Consider the following 19,217-nt stretch of genomic DNA (forward strand, 5'->3'; position numbering starts at 1 on the left):
AGAACAAGAAGCCTTAGTTAGTTTAAATAGGGTTAGGTTATAGTTTTCATGGTTATAATCATTATGACGTCTATAGCTTGATAGCAATTTCTAGTGTTCGAAAACGCAAATGTCATTCATAGAAGACACTCAACACTCAGTCTCCATTTGTATTCAACGTTACATATACACGTAAATCGTTCTGTCTAAACTTACACTGTGCTGTGACGATAACATTGCCCTACCTTGAAACAAATTGGCCAACTAGTAAATTTCAGTTGTTGTCCTTAAATGATTAGTGCTGTAATTTTACAATCTACAGTAGTCACACAGTTGATCTTGTAACGCATAATATGTAAATACTACATGGTTCATACTACAGTGGTTAAAACCAAAATGGCATGACTATATCAACATCCACAGCAACCCAAATACAACAACGTTATGTAACAACATGATTCAGTCGTCGTCTTTTCCATTTTGGCTGTGTAAAGAACTTTAAGTGAAGAAAGCATCCATTACCTGACTGCTATATCAAAGTAAATTGTCATAGAATCCTGACTTACACGTGGCGGTCACATACTCTGTTGGTTAAAATATGCGTTGAGACTTCGTTCTATACGCAAACGCAGACTACACAACAGATCGCACATTCTAATAAATAATGCATCCAAAAGGTAATATATAATAATGGTGATGCACTCAAACGTAATAATACTAATGGTTATAACGTCCATCGTCCTTGGGATGGTATGCTTACATTATTGTCAATGTTAGTAGTTGCACAAGCTACTCATCCTGTAGGACAAATGCCCCTTTGATGAGTGCACCCAAATCAACTGAAAGCAGCCTTCTTCTCGGTATGTTTGGACAAATGCTGGCATTTTCCAGCTGGAGAGTTCTATTTTTTGTTAAAAAAACTGACTTTTACTCTTCTTCTAACTTTCTGGTCGAGCTGTAGTAATCCCATCTTGTTGTTTTGTTGCGTGGTGTACAGGAGTCATGATCTCAGTGTTTCTATCTCTCGTACTTATTTTTGCTGGTCAAACTATGCCATTTTTTAAAAACTAAATGGACAATTTTGAAGTTGGACTACCCTTTTGGACTACCCTGTTTGCAATGGTTGAACACTCAGGTAGGTGATTTTTGACAGCTCAGTTCTTAGATATTCACCATATATTCCAATGTTGTTGGAAATAGTGGTCTGTCCCCTACAGCTGCTTGTGTTTGAGATAATCTTATTACATATTAGGGCTACTGATACGATTTCCGACAAAGTTAGATTTTTCTCCTTTTTTTTTTGCATTTTACTTGTTAAAATTTTGATGCCCCCTTTTATATCAATTGCTGGAAAAGTGGGATTCACCAGAACTTCATCCGACACAGGTCGGCTGGTGTTCTGGAGCAAGGTCGGGAAAAGGTCGTGAATGTGTGGCAGGAGTCTAATTGGCTTGCGCATTCATACTACGGTCCGCAGTATCGTATTGAGGAACATGAAAAACGTACATCGATTTTGCATACGGAGAAGCATAATCAGATTCACCGCTATAACCTGTCTGGGAGTCAACCTGTGCGCTCTGCAGCTGAGAGATGTCGACCTGGTGATTGTTTACAACGTAGCCAGCCGCCATGTTGTTCCCCTGGCTAGCCTGTTTCTTAGACATTGCACAATAAACAGCTAATATCAGACCTGACAGGGCAACAATCCCTCCAACAACCATACCAGTCAGCATCCAGCCTGATACAAAGAGACTGGAGTGTGGAGTAGACACTGACTTTACACTATACAACTCTACTGTTGTCGGTGAAAACATTTCTCTCAAGGTTTCAAAGCTCACGTTCTCGGTTGTCTGCTGATTTAATCCTGTCTGTGCACGTGTTTGTTTTGGTTCCTCACTTGTCTCTGTGGATAGTTCTGAGCTGCTAGCTGTTGTTGTTGGCAAGAAGGTAGAAGTAGAGTCTTCGGTCTCTACTCCGGGGCATGTATGATCAATAGGACAGGGACTGTATCTTACTTGAGGACAGTCTGAGATGTTTGAATTCAGCAGTTCAAATCCTGCTAAACCCGGAGGTGTTTCACACCGGAAATTTTCCAGATCTTTCCACATCTGAAGTTCGATGGGATTTTTGTCAAAAAAGAATCGCTTACAACAATGGCACATTTTTTCCCGGCACATATTTACCATTTTCGCCAGTTCGATGACCCACGATATGCTACAGCTACAGTGAAGAGGGTTACCCTCTATTGACAAATCATATTGAACAAAGTGTTCAAAATGATTTTGTACCTGCAAACTCATGTCCCACCCAAGATCACACTCTGACAATGTCATCAACCTGTTGTAAGAAATGTTCACCATTTTTAGGCCAGGGACGAAAAACTTAACAGAGAAAAGCTTGACACATGACAGCTGATTATGTGACAAATCTAATTTAGTTATACTCCACATATACTTCAGGCAGTTCCACGGAAAGAAGCTGATTCTATTGTTCCTTAGGTTGAGTATTTTCAGATAAAACAGGTTCACACCGGCACAGGGAAAGGAAGTTATGGCGTTGTTTGGTAACTGAAGTTCAGCCATGTTTTGTGGCAGTCCTTCAGGGACACTTGTCAAACCGATGTTGTTACAAGTTATTCTTGGTGGTATATTAAATTTAGATACGTAATGATAATCTGTAATTCTACATCCTTGAGATAGCAGTTTTCTCATGACCTTGTTCGGTGCTTCTTTGCTGGCGACGATCAGAGTGGCAAGGGTCAAAACCATAGCAACGGTCTTGACGTCATAAACGTGCCGGCGCGTCATGGTAATTTGGGTGACAAAATCGAACAAGGAATCAGTATGAAAAATGTTTCTGTTATAACTCCGATGCTATGTAATCTAAAGATGCTGCACTTCCAATCAAAGATATCTCAGGATGTTTCAATGCAAATACCAGTTAGTATGTCTGACGACAAAAATTTTCTCTAAACGTCGCTGTTAAAGGCTGAATGAGATACCGCACCTCCAACCAAAGATATCTCAAGATGTTACAATGATAATACCAGTTAGTATAATGTCTGACCAACATTAAGGTTTTCTCTAAACGTCGCTGTTAAAGGCTGAATGATGTTGACACCTGGTTACATCTGCCTCTTGCTTTATGGACCAGACGTGTCAGGTTTTCTTCACCGAAACGCTTTCTTTCACCTTAAAAAAATTAGAAAAAGTATATTGTACTTTGATGCAAAATAACCACAAACAACGATCAAACTCACTAAAGCATGAGTACGTAAATAGCCATTCTGACCCTTCTTGAGACCCTATTTTTTTTTATTCATTAAGGCCACACCGACTTAATTTTATGGATGACATCCTCTGAAGACCCCCAAACTAGTGCGCGCGGGCGAATTCCGGCCAAAAATAAAAATGCTACTAAACCACAGGACACAAAGCTCAGTTATTATGAATTTGCGGCAATACATAGCGAAGTATACAACAAGCCGGCACATGCTGGCTTTTTGCGGAATTTTGAGTTCTTGCCGTCGTGGAGCTTTGGTAGCCTGGGCGCCGTTCTCCACAGTTACCACCGGCTCGGTATTGTCGCTAACTACCATGTACTACCTTGGCCTAGAGTCAGACCTGAGTCTCGGAGAATGTGATATTTTTTTTAAGAACAGGCTAAAATCAATGCGCGCGTGGATGTCATCCATAAAATTAAGTCGGTGCGGCCTTAAACAAAGGAAAATACAAGACTGTGCCTAAACGAATTACAATTACATAAGTGCCGCCATCAAACTTAAAATAATTAACAAAGATTTAATACTACTATAAAGATGCCACAGAAATGTACACAAACAAACAATACAAAGCAGGCATAGTGGGGACAAAGTAGATATAACTAAATGCTCTGTTCCACCCCGTTCCCGTGACATATCAAGAAGGACTCAAGTACAATATGCTAATAGGCCCACAATTCAAAGTGTTTTGCATGGCATGATTCAGTCAAAAGTTATTGTTTTTTTTTAAAGAAAAATCAAAGATCTACCTACCTAGCAGGAGGTAGAGAAACCGCCTCAGGCCTGGTAGAGAAACGCGGCTTGCTGCTTGTTGTAGCAACTCCGGCAATGAGTGACGCACTGTGAAGAAGGGCGTCTATATTAATTGTCTGCGTCTCCTCTATAGATAGAAAAAAAAAAGATTTTGTCTTTCTTTCTTACTGACATATATGGGAACAAACGCGTGATTTCACCTGATTGGTCCATCCTTGACCAACCAGAAGGCTTGAAACCGTTGACGTAAGATAATCACTTCTTGGAATCTCCAGCAATTTTGTCTGTTGTGAGATGTGAATATGTATTAATAGCTGACGTCTTCATTTTGCATCTGAGGGACACACCGAAGGTTTTTATGGCATTGATTCGAACAGAAGAAGCCTAAATTCTCTGGGAAACTAGATAAAACCAAAAGATTTGACTGTTCGTATTAAAACTCTATATTGACAGTTATGTTAACTCATGTACATAACATTATGCAAAAGGTCTCCATAAATGTAAATCACCATGTCATTCTAAAAGCTCCCTCATATCTCCTAGTTATTAGCTCACAACTCCCATTTTTTCTGTAACTTTTTTTATAGATCCTGCTATAGTGGCATCAAAGGTGCTTAAAGAACGTGGCGTACCTCAAAGCTACTTAATGTAACTAGGACAATACATGAAGTAAAATGGTCATTTCTTTACAATGTAAGATGAATTAACACTACTCTATCACGAATAAGTTCCGTTCGGGAAGTGTGCGTACCGAAATATGATGCCTTAGGAGTGGGTTTATAGGGTGAAAAAACACGGTTGTTTACATTCTGGTAGTTTATGGTGGTGCCACAAACTGTGTGTGCCTCATGTGGACTGATTTAGCCCCAAACATGAATGTCAGAAATGTGAGATAATTGCACAGATATGTTGAAAAAATGGAGGTTAATTACAATCAGACGAATATTTCTTTAATTAACTTGATACAATCTATATTTCAATGATTGGTCCAAAATGTTACATGATGCCCCTTTAAGAAAATGACAGAGCGTTGGCAGCGTCTTGTGCCTACTGTCAAAAGTAAAGATAATTTGTCTGGCAGGATGTCACAGATCACGTGGTCGACATACCGCCTGCCACGATGCCAACACGTGGTTGGCATGCACTGATCACGTGATAAACGCCATTTCTGCAGTACTAGTCATAACCTCAAAAAGTAATATTTGATTAGAAAGAATATAAAGACAGTTAGTTATGAGGTAGAAATACTATTGCACGTTATCTTCTAATATAAATGCTTATACCAACTTTTTCATGTCTTGCGTGGCGTGACGAGATCAACACCAATATTGATATATGTCTGATAACTGTTCGTGTGTGTACACAGGTTTACATGTAAGTCTGTATGAATGTACTGATTTGTATACAGAAATATCAGGCAATTCACAATCTACTGAGGGGTTGAACTTTAAAGTACAACGACTCTGTATTAATAAAGGGGTGCATAAATACTAGGCCACATTGATTTCATTTTATGGATGACATCCGCTCGCGCATTGATTTTCGCCTCTTCTAAAAAAAAAGGATCACGTCTCTTGCCTTGGTGCCATCCTCCGTAGTCCATATCAGCCATGAAGCCGGCAGGAACTACGGAGGATAGCACCCAGGCTGTCGACGCTCCACGGAACTCAAGAACTCAGTACAGTGCCGACTAAAAATGTCGCAAAGGGCCAGCATGTACCAGCTTGTCATATACGTCGCTACTGTACCGCGGCAAATTTACAATACAAGATTTCTATTCCTGTGGTTTAGCAGTATTTTTTTTATATTTTTGGGCGGAATTTTTTTATTCGCCCGCGCGCACTAGTTTGGGAGTCTTCAATGTCGTCCATATAATTAAGACAGTGTGGCCTTATGTACACAGTCAACAGACTGTTCAATATTGACATTATGTGGGCCAAGCCACTCGAGATTTATAACATGAGGTCAAACGTCATGCCATTATGCTTAGTAACAACGGTTCGTTTGTTTGTACCATTTCAAACTGTTGGTTGAGCTTTTGCGCAAAGGACGACGGGACTATTTCTGGGAAATCCGCCCTCTACAACCCGGAAGTAAACATGGAATAAGCGGAATAGAACAGGAAACGTTGTACTAATACTTAGTATATAACCAGGCCCATTCCTTCAGACAAGAAGCCAGCTTGCAGATCGATAGATCTGTGGTACGTTTTTGATTCCAAAATGCCGACTTACAAGCTGACGTACTTCAAGCACTGGGGTCGTGGAGGGGTTTTGAGGCTTCTGTTCGCCGCCGGAGGCATTGAGTTTGAGGACGTGCGGATAGTGGCCGGAACTCAAGCCGAGTACGTGTTTCATACTATATTACTTGTTTTCACAGCTTCTTAGCTTCTGTTTGGCCGCCTATGCAAAGCCTCTACCAGGCCTTTCTACGGGAATACGGATCGTAGAATTCGGCAAAAAAAGAGAGTAAAATGGGTCAGGGGAGTCCGGCCATGGGGAGGTAGTTTCTTTCCCGACTCCTGCGCGACCAGTGAAGTTACAAGGCTGCCAAACTCCTCTGGCAATTATTCTCCAGTATATTCAGCCAGCGTAGTTTGGTAGACTCGGACTAGCCTATGCATGCTATGACTTGGTGTCCAACCCCTGTCAGTTTCAAGTGGCATCGGTTGGCGTATGTAGTGGTAGAGCGTTCGACTATAAGAGGCAAGACCTGGGTTCGATCCCAAGCTGTACCTGGGAGATTTCAGGACGTAACGTAATGACAAGGGCACTTTACACGACTTTCCTCACTCCACCCAAGTGTGAATGGGTACCTAACTTCGGTTGGGAAAAGTCGTATTGAGGTCACCCGGTGGCGCCGAATGGCAGCCGCACAGACTCCAAAAGTTTGTGTGGAGCAAATATGTTATATGTATCGAGTGTATTACGGGATTGTAAATCCTGCATTAATTCAACGCTGCAATTTGCACTGCTAATGTTTGAGCAATAAACCATTTAATATTATTCTAGTGTACAGTATTGCATGAAAATAGTTTGAGGTAGGCCGAAAGAAAAACTGAACAAGTAGGTATTTGTTACAGACCACACTTAATATTGTAGTTGTTGAAGATAGCCCCATGTTTTAGTTTACCAGCTTTTGTATGCCTCACAACTGCATGAGTCTACTGTACAGTATTGTAGATATAAGGCAATAAAATATGCAAACATAGACATGATAATATTCTCTACGTTTGAATTTTCTATTTTAAATCAGAGACTCCTATGGGGCAGATCCCTATACTGGAAGTGGACGGAACCATGATATGCCAGAGGAGGGCTATCGGGAGGCTGATAGCCAAGGAGGCAGGCAAGTATCCATATACATCCTTTATATATAACTAACTGTGTTTTGAATGTAATAATATTTTTTTATTAAGAGGAGAGATCGTGCGTTATTCAATCCATCAATCTAAAGCTGGTATTTATATTCTGTCGTTATTCTGTACTTTTTTTTTTTTAGTTCTATCCTATTTTCAGACGATTATCATGATTTACATTTATATTTAGCGAAAGCAAGAATGGTAAGAATCATTACCAGGGCTCGAAATACTGGGTGCATGTGCACCTCAGTGCATCCAAATTTGGAGCTGTGCACCCATATTTTTTTCTCTCTGCACCCAGATGTTTTCATAGGTTTACATAAATTATGTAAAAACATCTAATGTATACTAGTACACAACATAGTCTTGACAGCTCAATGTCGACAAATAATAAGTTAGTTGTATAAGATTATTTAATATGGTACACCAGACAAAAATTCCTGTGCACCCAATTTTTAGGATGGGTGCACCAGTGCACCTATTTCCAAAAGTGAATTTTGAGCCCTGATTAGCCTCCTGTATAGGCCTCGAGGCTGGTGGCAGTTTTGATACTGCGTTTTGTAGAATTTTTAACGCCTTTTTTTTACCAGTCATCCTACAACCGAGGCGGGTACAAACCTTCTCTGGGCGGCTGGTTGTAGGGTGTAAAAGAACGCTTAAAAAAATCTACACAACGCAGGATCAAAACTCCACCCGCCTGGAGACCTGCACAGGAGGCTACAATAAGCCTATTCGCCATTACCGGCGCGAAATGCATGATGGGTAATATCCGCCATTTTGAGAGATAAACAAAACCGCGTCGCCCCGCGACACAGCGAGCGCGGGTGTCGAATCCCGCTACGTAGCTAAAAAAAATGAGTTTACCCGGGCCGTAAGTGGAGATTTTATATCTTATTGGACGGCAAAGATGACAGACGTTTCTTGGTTGAGGTTAAACTGCCGGTAACTGCCGGTTTTCAAGGCGTTTCCGCGAGTCACGTCCAGGGGGAAAAGCCTACAACTTCGTATGCTTAAAAGAATCACGACGCGGTTGCCGAATTCGCCGAAGACAGCAGCAGGTTCAGTTGTGAATGTCAAGAATTATAGTCAAGAATAAAAAAACTCACCTATTCTCGGCCCGGTGGGCTTCACGGAAGGGTAGTTCGTCGAACCGAAGGACGACGTCAAAGGATGCCCCTCCCCCCGCACTTAAAAATCGGCCAGCACTGATCATGAGTTTAGCGAGCCGGCCCTGTGCCTCCCATACTACGTAAACGGCTGTCGGGCGACTATGATGAGGAGAAAACATACTCCTACTTCGACTTTGAATGGGTAAGCGAAGTCCCTTACCACCATATTACCCCAACTGCAGACAGAAATTGCTTCCTCAAACGACTAGGCACATCTTACCTCCTTAGTCCACACTGTCTTGGCCGCGGAGACGAACTTGTCCACAGACCCAGGATACAGAACCCAAGACATAACAGTAGTATTCAAGCAACCATGGCATTAATTTTCTTTGAAGAACCTTGTGTTTAGTAAAGGATTGTTGCATGTTGCCAGTAATACTTGTGTTAGTGTACAGGTCACGTCTTTCTCAACATATATGGCATTGTATATTTAATATTATATTTCCTATGCACCATTCATTAAGTGCTGTCCACATATAGAGAGATATGGGAATAAGAAAAATATCAAAATGGTGCTTGTTTTGTTTTCTTTATAGTATATACATGTATGTAACAGTACAATCAGTGTCCAGGGAAATAGTAATTGAAAGGTTATCTGAGTTGGTAAGTTACATATTTTATTTAAAAAAAACTGTTCTCCAACTCAAGAAATTTGAGTTTTCAACTATATCTGTCTTCATCAACTATCTGAGCCAAGTGCTGTGGCATTATATTTTCTACATCACTTTGATTGCAGAGCTGTTTGTGTGTTAACACAGTAAGTTTATGTTTAACGGTGCTTGTATGTTTTCTATCACAGTGTGAATGTTTACAGTAATCTAGTAATCGCCATCGTACAACCTATGCTGTCTAGCAAATATTATTTAGTATTTAGACAATAAACCGGATAGTGAATGTGAGTGAGTATGTAGTACTGTCGATGCAGTTAACTGACTTGTTTTTCTTGTGTTTGGTCAGAAAAACAACAAGAGAGTAGTTACAAATTAAATATTCCACTTTCAAGATCCAAACGCAGGGGTCAGGTGTTTGGTGTAAGTAGTGTAAATGACTGGAGTTCTCTACATACACCTGATCTTATGGTCAACAGTCAGTGGAAAAGATCTAAACTTAAGTACTAGTACTTAGACCATCACTGGGAGCACCTGTGGTGCAGGCACGAAGGAGTCAACTACACCAGTTCACCACAGCTTTCTCAACTGCATGCGGAAAAAGGTATTTTAAGTGGTAAATATAATGTTAATGACTTGACATCATGTTCAAATATATTATTTTCCACTAATTCAAGTTAATAAGTGAAAAGATAATCATATTGAATCTATTTACAGCAGACCCTTGGTAGACTAAAAGTCTGTACCAGTTTAGCAGTATTACTGCACAGAACTATCAAAATCCAGTACATAAAATATCTGTCATGATTACAATTTGCAGCACTGTTTATGTGCGGGTTACAATATACTTTCATGAAACCATTTCAGAACCTAAGTGTACTTGTATTTTTAGTATATTCCATCTGGGTTTGGCTTCAAGCTTGTTCATAAGTTTATTCCCTCTTCTCCAGTAGCATGAGGTTTTTTCTTCTCATAGGAAAATGGTCCACTTTTTGTACCATGTATTTGGCATGTCTCTTCCATTTTTCTAGATGATAAGTTGAATTGCTGCAATTCACTACTGCACACAGCTTCATGTTGAGGTCGGGAAAGTAACACTGTAAAAGAAGAAGAGAGAAAAATTGAACCAAAAGTTGATGGATTTACGTTCAAAACATCAAGTCTTGAATGCACTAATGCAATGGCATTTGCATGCACAAAACCCCCATGGCCCTACGTATCCCGCTACGAAAACCACACTAAATATTTATAAACATATAGATGTCATCACTGCTTGTACTATTCCTAAATCATTATTTTAATCGGTAATAATGTCGTGGTGAGACGGTGAGGATTGTGGTTAGAAAGCTCTATGCGCTTGGAACACGTAGTGTATCGGTCTTCTGAAGACAAAGCTCATGCAGTTTATTTACAATTTTTACCGACTAAAACTGAAAAATTCCACCATTATCTTACACAAATAACCACTCTTACACGAAAAAAGGTATTCCAAAACTCGTTTTATCGAGATTGGACCGGAAAATTGAGCGGAAAACGTGAAGACGGAAGGCGTGCAGGATGGGGGAGGGGGGCATGCATAAGTAATTAGGCGCTAGCGCTAGCTTGGATACCGTCAAAAAACGTACCGTAAATCCACTTGAAGATAAAGATATCGCGATATTTTAGGCAAGATAGGTCCAGAACATCGTTGGAACTCAGCCCAAGGCGGGTCACCACCGGTAACGCCGTGTGTAAGCTGGAAATCGAGACATACGCTGGCGCTGGGGACGACTGCGGCCGCGGGTTTGTTTATCTCCAATTCTGCGTCGCTAAGTAAACTCCGCGCAGGCGCACTAGTAATGGCGAATAGGCTTATTCATTATGTTCACGGTCTAACCACGCCCTCTGCCTTTCCCGTATTGAACTGCAGGGTTGGCCGGTAAGACTCCCCTGGAAGAGGCGCGGGCTGACATGATCGTGGACGGGTTGGCTGACCTGGAGGGCAAGATTGTCGACTTCTTCATTGAAAAGGACGAACAGAGGAAGGTGGGTGTCTTCAAAAAGAAAAAAAAATACATACCTTGCTTGAACGGATAACATTAAATATTTAAAACGTAACGGTTTTGTAGAAGTGACGTTTACTTTCATTGGGTTTTCTTCCTATGTCTCTTTAGTTGATTTACATTCATTTGGCTGCTTTACAGAATATTTTTAGTACTTCTAAAGTCGTTTATTTTATTTTTAGCAAGAAAAAATCAAAGAATTTGCAGAGAAAACCCTGCCGACGTTTCTGGGTACCTACGAGAAACTGGCGAGCTCCGACGGACACTTCGTCGGAAATGCGGTAGGTGGTGCTATTTTTTGTAGCTCTGTTAAAAAAAATCCATTGATACGTTGTAGATTTTCTTGTCTTAGTTTGGGTACAGCATCTTACTGTAGTAACAAACATAACAGCAGCAAATTATTGAGTGTTTTTGTGTTTACCTTCGCAGAAGAAAACAACAGTTTACACTCCGTTGCGTCCTCCATTCTAAAACAAATGTCAATGAAATGGACCAGACAGATGTTACAATGATGGTAACTTGTTCTTTGGCAGACACTCTGTGGCGTTGGATCACATTATGTAGCAAGTTAAAGGGGCTCTCAGGATGTATATGAATGCGTTTGAGCTGTAGTTTGTTAGGCTAAACCATGCGAAGGTTAGCTTTGACGAAATGCTAACTTTCTATCTACAAGTAGTGCCTAACTTTCATTATTTTCGTCCCTTCCAGCTGACCTGGGCAGATGTAGACTTCTTCGCCATGATGTTTTTCCTGAAAGATCACCTCCCGAGCGACCCTCTTCAGGGCTACGTGAACTTGACCAAGGTCAGGGACAACGTCTCGTCACATCCGGGCATCGCGGGGTGGCTGGAAAAGGAGGGGGCATCACAGTGAATTCTGGGATAGCCTGGAGCTAGCCCCTTTTCGTGCTTCATTTGCATTATCTATGAGGAAATGCTAAAATAGTCTTATTTCTTAAGATAAGACTGTCATTGGATGAATTTGATCAACTGATATAATTAATGCAAATGAGACTCTTGTAATTTGCATAAGCACAGTGAAAATGCATAATTAGTCAGTTTGAACGGTTTACATGATTTGGCAAATGTATGTGGTCTTGGCACTCTTGTTGTGTATGAAACTTAAAAATGTAGCTTGCATATAACCAACAATAGCATACCATGTCCATGTCAATTGATAAGAATTTCACCAGGGTGTTGCATGTTACTAGGGGCCATGTTAGTATTTTGCATGAACATTTTGCTTATGAGCAGGATTGTAAAAAAAATGTAAGCCCTTTACAGGTGGCCATCACCATGCATACGATTTACAAAAGCACTAAACATGTAATGGAGGTATGAGATCACCGAACTATAGTTTTGTTTTATTACTATCTTTTTTTGTGTTACATAAATTTCATACTAATTCAGCCGGAGACTGCAACAATACAGTTAAATGCAATGCAAGGAACAAAAACTTAGACGATTGTTAGAAAGAAAATAAAGAAAATCAAATACGGTAAACTTAAAAGTGAGCAGGAGATATCAACAGAAAGTTGAAATGCTATAATTAATACAGAAATACAATGAACAGGTGAAAAAAGAATTATTTTGTGCTGGTTTATCTTATAATTACTTGAAACACACGGAGCAAGCCTTTTTGCAAGGCCAATCCTACATGTACAGAGCATAGGGTTTTTCTCCCAGCCTACATATTTGTTATTAGGTCATGTTGATTTGATTATATGGATGACATCCGCGCGCGCATGAATTTTCGGCCGTTTCAAAAAAAAAAAGTTTTCAACCATACTGTAAATCGTACAAAACAGTTGCAAAATGAGCAAAAATATACCGTAAGTTACAAAAAAACCATACCAATGTCGTAGAATGCCAAAATCAAACGAAAAAAGACGAAATTGTAAAGAAATGAACTTAAAGACTAGATTATTCGCCAAACCATATTCCGTCCGATTTGTTCAACCCTCATGACCATGTAGATTTCATAATGAAAACAACTTTTTTCTTTGCAAAACTTTTTTTTTTATTCGCACGCGCGCATCAATTTTGGGGTTCACGGAGGATGTCATCCATATAATCAAATCAAGATGGCCTTACTACCGTCTTGTAGAGCGAAAAAATTAAAACCGACCATGTAAAAATTCACCAGCGTACGTTGATGGGTCTAGGCGGGTGGGCAACAGTCTTAGCACGGCCGTGGTATGGTTTACAGGCTAATACAAGGGCGTGCCACACTGCGAATAGTCTGGTATCCAGTCTTACGTGATTGGGGGTGTTGGGGTGTTCAGGCAGGCTGTGTCTTCGGGGGCTGTAATAGGTTCCCCCGCCCAGTGCAACAGGCCGTCCCGGTAGGAGTCTTACGCTAATAAGAGACAGTATGCTTGGGGATTTGGTTTCCCCTCCAACACGAGGGCTAATCAATCTCTCGTGAAATACACACCGGGAAACCTATGTGAGACGGGCGGGACAGAGCTCTTGCGGTCCCGACCACGATCAGACTGGATACCAGACTACACTGCGAAGAGATAAAAGACCTACCCACAGGGCAAATACCTCACAACTAGCTGGTGTCGCGGATTAATCGTTTGGGGCTCCAGAATAAGCGAAGCAAAAATCAAAATGTCCAGCTACAAGCTGACGTACTTCAACGGCCGTGGTCGTGCAGAGACCACCAGACTTCTGTTCGCAGCCGGCGGGATAAAGTACGAGGACGTCCGTATCGAAGGTGCACAGTGGCCGGCACTGAAGCCAAGTACGTAAGCTCCAGTTGTATCATCGGTTCACCGTGGTTATATGCCGCTTTACGAAATTTCAAAGGGTAACGTTTTATCAAGTAGTTCTACTGTGTACTCCTGACTCAGCGTTTACGGTATGGGTATCTGTCTAGGAACACTGTAACTGTATCTAATATTAAGGTGTAAGATGAGGGAACGAAATTTATTTGGGGCACGAACGAAGGTCACTTGTCGGAGGGTGATCTATGTGCTGTTCAACCGGTATACATGGCGTCTATCGCCTTGGGGTGTAACATGGTAACTTCACATGCCCAGGCACACATGACAGATGGTTATGAGCCCTGTCTGTCTAACTACAAAGCTCTCTTACTGTACTGTCTTTAAAACTGGACATGAGTCCCACAAAGGTAAACTTTTTTTCCAAAGTAATTCCTACACAATACGAAAATGATAGCATGGAAAAGAACAATGATTTTTAAAGTATAGTTGTAGTTCTAGCCGGAAAGAAACAGTCTCAAATTCTGTGATATCACAACACTAAAGCCTCTTACTATATCTATGCTACCTTTAAGCTAGCGCGAAGCATTTAATTCTTGGTATGTCTGAATGATGTTTCGAGATTTGTACATCTTGCACATATCTATACAATGTTTATCGTTTTCAGACACTCCGTTTGGGCATTTGCCTATCCTGGAGGTGGACGGAGTCACCCTTAGTGAGAGCGCCACCATCGCTCGCTTCGTGGCGAAAAGGGCCGGTAGGTCGAAAAAGAAACCTGTTTGTATAATTATGCTAATCGATCTAGCCTCCTATTCAGACGTCTTAGGACGGCGGCGATTATTTTTGGGAGCGCTGATAGGCGTTGTTTATACACGGATCAATGAGGATAATGGAACCATTGACCAATTTCACACTTCCCATAATGCCTAGTAAAGATCACGGATATGACGTAAGACCACCCCTTCCCCCTTCCTCGATGTACTATTTCCAACAAGTTCTATCGACAAACTGGTCAACTATTGTTTTGAATCATTTATCTAGTATAAAGCGCATGCCATAATTGCATTTTTGTTAGAATTAGAGAAAATGGTGTGCCTTCTATCGTTCCACAAGAAGTAGATATACGTAACGTTAACGCGACCGTGCGAGTAGGAGAGTCTTCAGTAGAAGGTGGAACGATAGAAGGTACATTTTTTTCTCTAATTCCTACAAAAATGCAATAAGGGCATGCGCTTTATACTAGAGAAATAATTCAAATCAATAGTTGACCAGTTTGTCGATAGAACTTCGAATACACATTCACGAGTTTGCCATTCCCATGATGCATTGCACTTGGGGGGGTAAATTTCCTAATTTGCATAGGACAGGAAGGTATCCTGTTGAAGTTAAACAGCTTGTTTTCCCGTGTGTTTTGAGGTTTAGGGGCATTTTATGCTCAACATTAATTAATTTACTATGGGTTAAATCTGACAACAAATAGAGAATGAAATAGTCGTGTTTTTTTAACATGGAACATGTAGTTTGTAACGTTACAGTGGTGACGCTATACTGTCTGTCAATATAGAAAGGACTGTAACCAGGATTGTAACGTTACAAACAATATGTTCCATGTTAAAATAACACAAAAACGTAATTCTCTATTTGTTGTCAGACTCGATCCATAGTAAATTAATTAATGTTGAGCATATAATGCCTAAACCTCAAAACACACGGAAAAAGAAGCTGATTAACGTCAACAGGATACCTTCCTGTGGTATGCAAATGCAGCCAGGCGCATAATGCATTGTGGGAATGGGAAACTTGTGAATGCGGCAGATTGGAGAGGCGAACCTGCTCGCGCATCAGCTCTCCCCTCTAAAATAAATATCGTACATCCCAAGAAGCCCGCGAATACGCTAGATTGATCTGCCTAGTACTATTAATTCGTGCCGTTATAATGTACGAATGACCTTTATTGTACATTCATGCCCTCAAAAGTCAAGCCATGATCATGTTGATAAAGTTCTAAGTACAGTAACAGTACAAGTCAGGTATAGAATAACTATTGGACCCTTGACTACCCTCAGGTTTGGCGGGAGAAGGCGATGTACAACAGGCGAGGGCAGACATGGTTGTGGACGCCGTTAGGGACGTCTTTGGCAAGGTGGCGGCGGCGTTCTTCGAGAAAGACGAAACCAAGAAGGTAAGAACGAAAGTGAGATCACTTTTTATTCATTTCAATTCAATTCAATGCCTTTATTTTAGTTCGAAATGCTTGTTCGGCCTACATGGCCGCTTTTCAACAAGGCCGAAGTGGAGGGGTAGAGGTCACGGACAAGAGTCATATGAACTTTTAACATGTACTATGTCTTGTACGCATCAATATAGTCATAAAGAATAAGTAAAATAAAATAAATATATACATAAATACATCATTATAAGTCATTAGCAGTTAAAGTTCATGATCTAGCACAATATCATTATCATGCCTGTTCCAAAATGGATTTGAAAATTTAACAAGGACTGGAGGCGGTATAGACTTTCCGGTCTTTTTGTCGAGTCACTGCTATCACGTGTTGAAAACAGATTGTTTTTCTTTTCTTACTTTATTATATTTTACAGGGAGAACTGATAAAGGAACTCGCTGAGAACACTCTGCCGACATTTCTGAATAATGTGGAAAAATTGGCAAACCCCAGTGGCTACTTTGTCGGAGACTCGGTACGCGTGACAGTCTGATTATTCTTGATAGCTAGATGATGCAGAAATGCGTGTAGAACATTGCCTAAGGACTTGGTTATATCCCGATTTGCTGGATTTTTAAAAGAGATTTCTAGTCCATGTCCTTGTACCATGAAGCCTAAACTATCCCTAGTCTTCACCGAACTGAATGTGGAAGTCAGCCTAAAAAATGTAGCTGGCCAGGGGAGTTGGCTGGTCCATTTTGATTGCTTTATTTCTATCTACTCTTTGTTCAGCCTGCAAAGAAGTCTGGTAGAGACTAACCAAGGCCTCTCCCACAGTTAAGGGACATTTACAGTTTAGCTTCTTACAGCTAGGTTATGCGTTTAAAGTTAAAACCTCTGGTCCCACACAAACAGTTCTCTCACCTACAGCTTTCGACCAGTCACTCTGGTTTTCCTCAGTAGACTGACCCAGTGAGGCTTGTCACGTGGCTTCTTTGAAGTGTGACGTCAACTTAACCGCGACGGGGGCCGACATCGACTACAAGATACCTTTGACCCAGTGTTGACGTCACACTTCAAAGAAGCCAAGTGACAAGCCTCACTGGGTCAGTGTAATGAGGAAGACCAGAGCGACTGGTCGAAAGCTCTAGGTGAGAGGACTTTTGTGTTGGACCGAAAACTTTAAACATGTAACTACCAACACAGATGAACTTTCATGATAGTTTGGTTATGCTCTATGACCCCACAGCTGACCTGGTCTGATATTGAGTTTTACTACGTACTGGAGGCTGCGGGTGGGATGTGTCCAGGCGACCATCTCAAGGACAAGCCCAACCTGACCAAGGTCGTCACCAACGTCAAGACCAATCCGGGCATCGCAAAATGGCTGGAAGAGAGGCCTCAGACCACATTTTGAAACCTTAGTGTCCTCGACAAAAATAGTGCTTTCGCGCTATGACTATAGTCTCTGCTAGAATAGATGTTGCTGGTTACGTGATTTCTAGAAATGTACTAAAAGGCCCCCGTTTGGGATGCTGACAAAACATTTGTAGGGTATAAATTCAGCCATATTAGTCCTGTTCTTTCTCTTCGCTCAGGAATATTTATCGGTTATCTAGACACTACCAGTATACAATGCAATGCATGTCATAATCACTAGCTACTAAAGTCAACTACTTAAAACTTTCGCTACAACTTTACCTGCAGCAAACTGGCAAACTGGCAAGGGAGAATTGTCTTGTATGGTATTTATGCCCCCTATTGCTTATGAATTCTCTGTAGGGTAAAGCATAATAAAAAGAATAGGTTTCGACCGTGATAATTTTTTGTCTATAAGTTATTGTATCATACTTGCAGGCTATAATAATTAAGGAAGGACTGAGGACATATTTATGTACAAACTAGAAAGGTAACATTTGCAAGGCAAATGTATAATGTTCACTTTCGCGTATGCTCTAATTCTCAAATGCATTTACATATAGATCTAAAACCTTCTTACTATAGAATAACAACATGATGTAACCCAACACCAGTTACCATGGTGAGAGACAGTCTGGTTCAGGTCACTGACCAGGTCAGAGGTCAATGTTTGGAACGGAAGAAGAAACAGAGCAAAAACAATATGGTTTCCTACTGGTAAACATAAATATAGAAGCCGGATACGTAGAGTAGAAACAACAAATGCCATTGAACAAGAAGGAAATAGTTAAATGGAAGGAAAGCTGATTACTACAAATTTCCATGTGCCCATGCTATTAATATAAACGTATTATAAATGTCCAAACTATATCAACGGTTAGTATAAACTTGTAGCGGCACACTGGAAAACACTGTAGGTTGAGCCACTGTAGGCAGATACCAAGTACAATTCACGACCTCGTCCGTACGGACCTTGAACTTCGACCTACTGAACTTTTGTCACTGACGGTTCAACCTGTATTGACACGGGCAAACCTGTCACACAACACCCGACAAGAGAACAAAAGTCCACCCCCCCGGCCTTGTTAAATACTAACATCAGGTGCTATAAATCCACGTTGTGCCGAGTTGGAATTAAAGGCTTTCCAGGGAACGAACCAAGCAAAATGCCGAGCTACAAACTGACGTATTTTGATGCGAGGGGCCGGGCGGAGCCGGTGCGGCTACTGTGTGCTGCAGGCGGGATTGAGTACGAAGACGTGCGGGTGGGCGGCGGCATGGAAGGGGAGCAGTGGGCCGAGCTCAAGCCGAGTATGTACTGGTGTCTGTATACGTGTGCGATTCGGTGGGGAGGGGGGTTTAACAAGGAGTCAGCCTTAACTCAAGACTTTAATGTGTTCACGTGGGGGGGGGGGTATGATCATAATGACATATTAAAAGTTTATTGCGAATACATGCCCGAGGGCTATTAAATTGCAATTACAGTACAACATTCATGAAAAGAGCATACAGTGATATGAGGGACGTCTAACGTTATGCTACACTCATTTTCATACATACATGGTGCTAGTTTTGGATTTGACTGTTCAGTATTTTTGGCAATGGATACGAATTTGACCACTTTCTCTATAGCTTCTATGATACCTTATCTAGTCACTATATGCGTAATAACTAGGTAAGACAGCATGTATCGTGTTGTAAGAAACAGTT

The 19,217-nt window shown here is 41.0% G+C and overlaps 2 protein-coding genes and 1 pseudogene across 2 annotated transcripts in view; all 3 read left to right on the top strand.

The window, feature by feature from the left end:
• The first annotated feature begins 6,186 nt into the window (after positions 1-6,186).
• LOC109479835 lies at positions 6,187-12,138 on the top strand (annotated as a pseudogene).
• A 1,494-nt stretch (positions 12,139-13,632) lies between these two features.
• LOC109479824 (hematopoietic prostaglandin D synthase-like) lies at positions 13,633-17,893 on the top strand. Its single transcript, XM_019781842.1, has 5 exons — positions 13,633-13,940; positions 14,588-14,680; positions 15,990-16,105; positions 16,525-16,623; positions 17,338-17,893. Exons 1-5 carry the CDS (start codon positions 13,808-13,810, stop codon positions 17,503-17,505), a joined length of 609 nt encoding a protein of 202 aa, XP_019637401.1. The 5' UTR covers positions 13,633-13,807; the 3' UTR covers positions 17,506-17,893.
• Positions 17,894-18,603: 710 nt separating this feature from the next.
• LOC109479802 (hematopoietic prostaglandin D synthase-like) overlaps positions 18,604-19,217 on the top strand; it is a 5,750-nt gene continuing 5,136 nt past the window's right edge. The window contains exon 1 of the mRNA XM_019781823.1: positions 18,604-18,818. Coding sequence (XP_019637382.1) covers positions 18,674-18,818 — 145 coding nt within the window. The 5' untranslated portion in view covers positions 18,604-18,673. The remainder of the gene's footprint in view (positions 18,819-19,217) is intronic.

Source organism: Branchiostoma belcheri, unplaced genomic scaffold, assembly GCF_001625305.1.
Source record: "Branchiostoma belcheri isolate BF01 breed outbred unplaced genomic scaffold, Haploidv18h27 scaffold107, whole genome shotgun sequence".
NCBI lineage: Eukaryota > Metazoa > Chordata > Leptocardii > Amphioxiformes > Branchiostomatidae > Branchiostoma > Branchiostoma belcheri.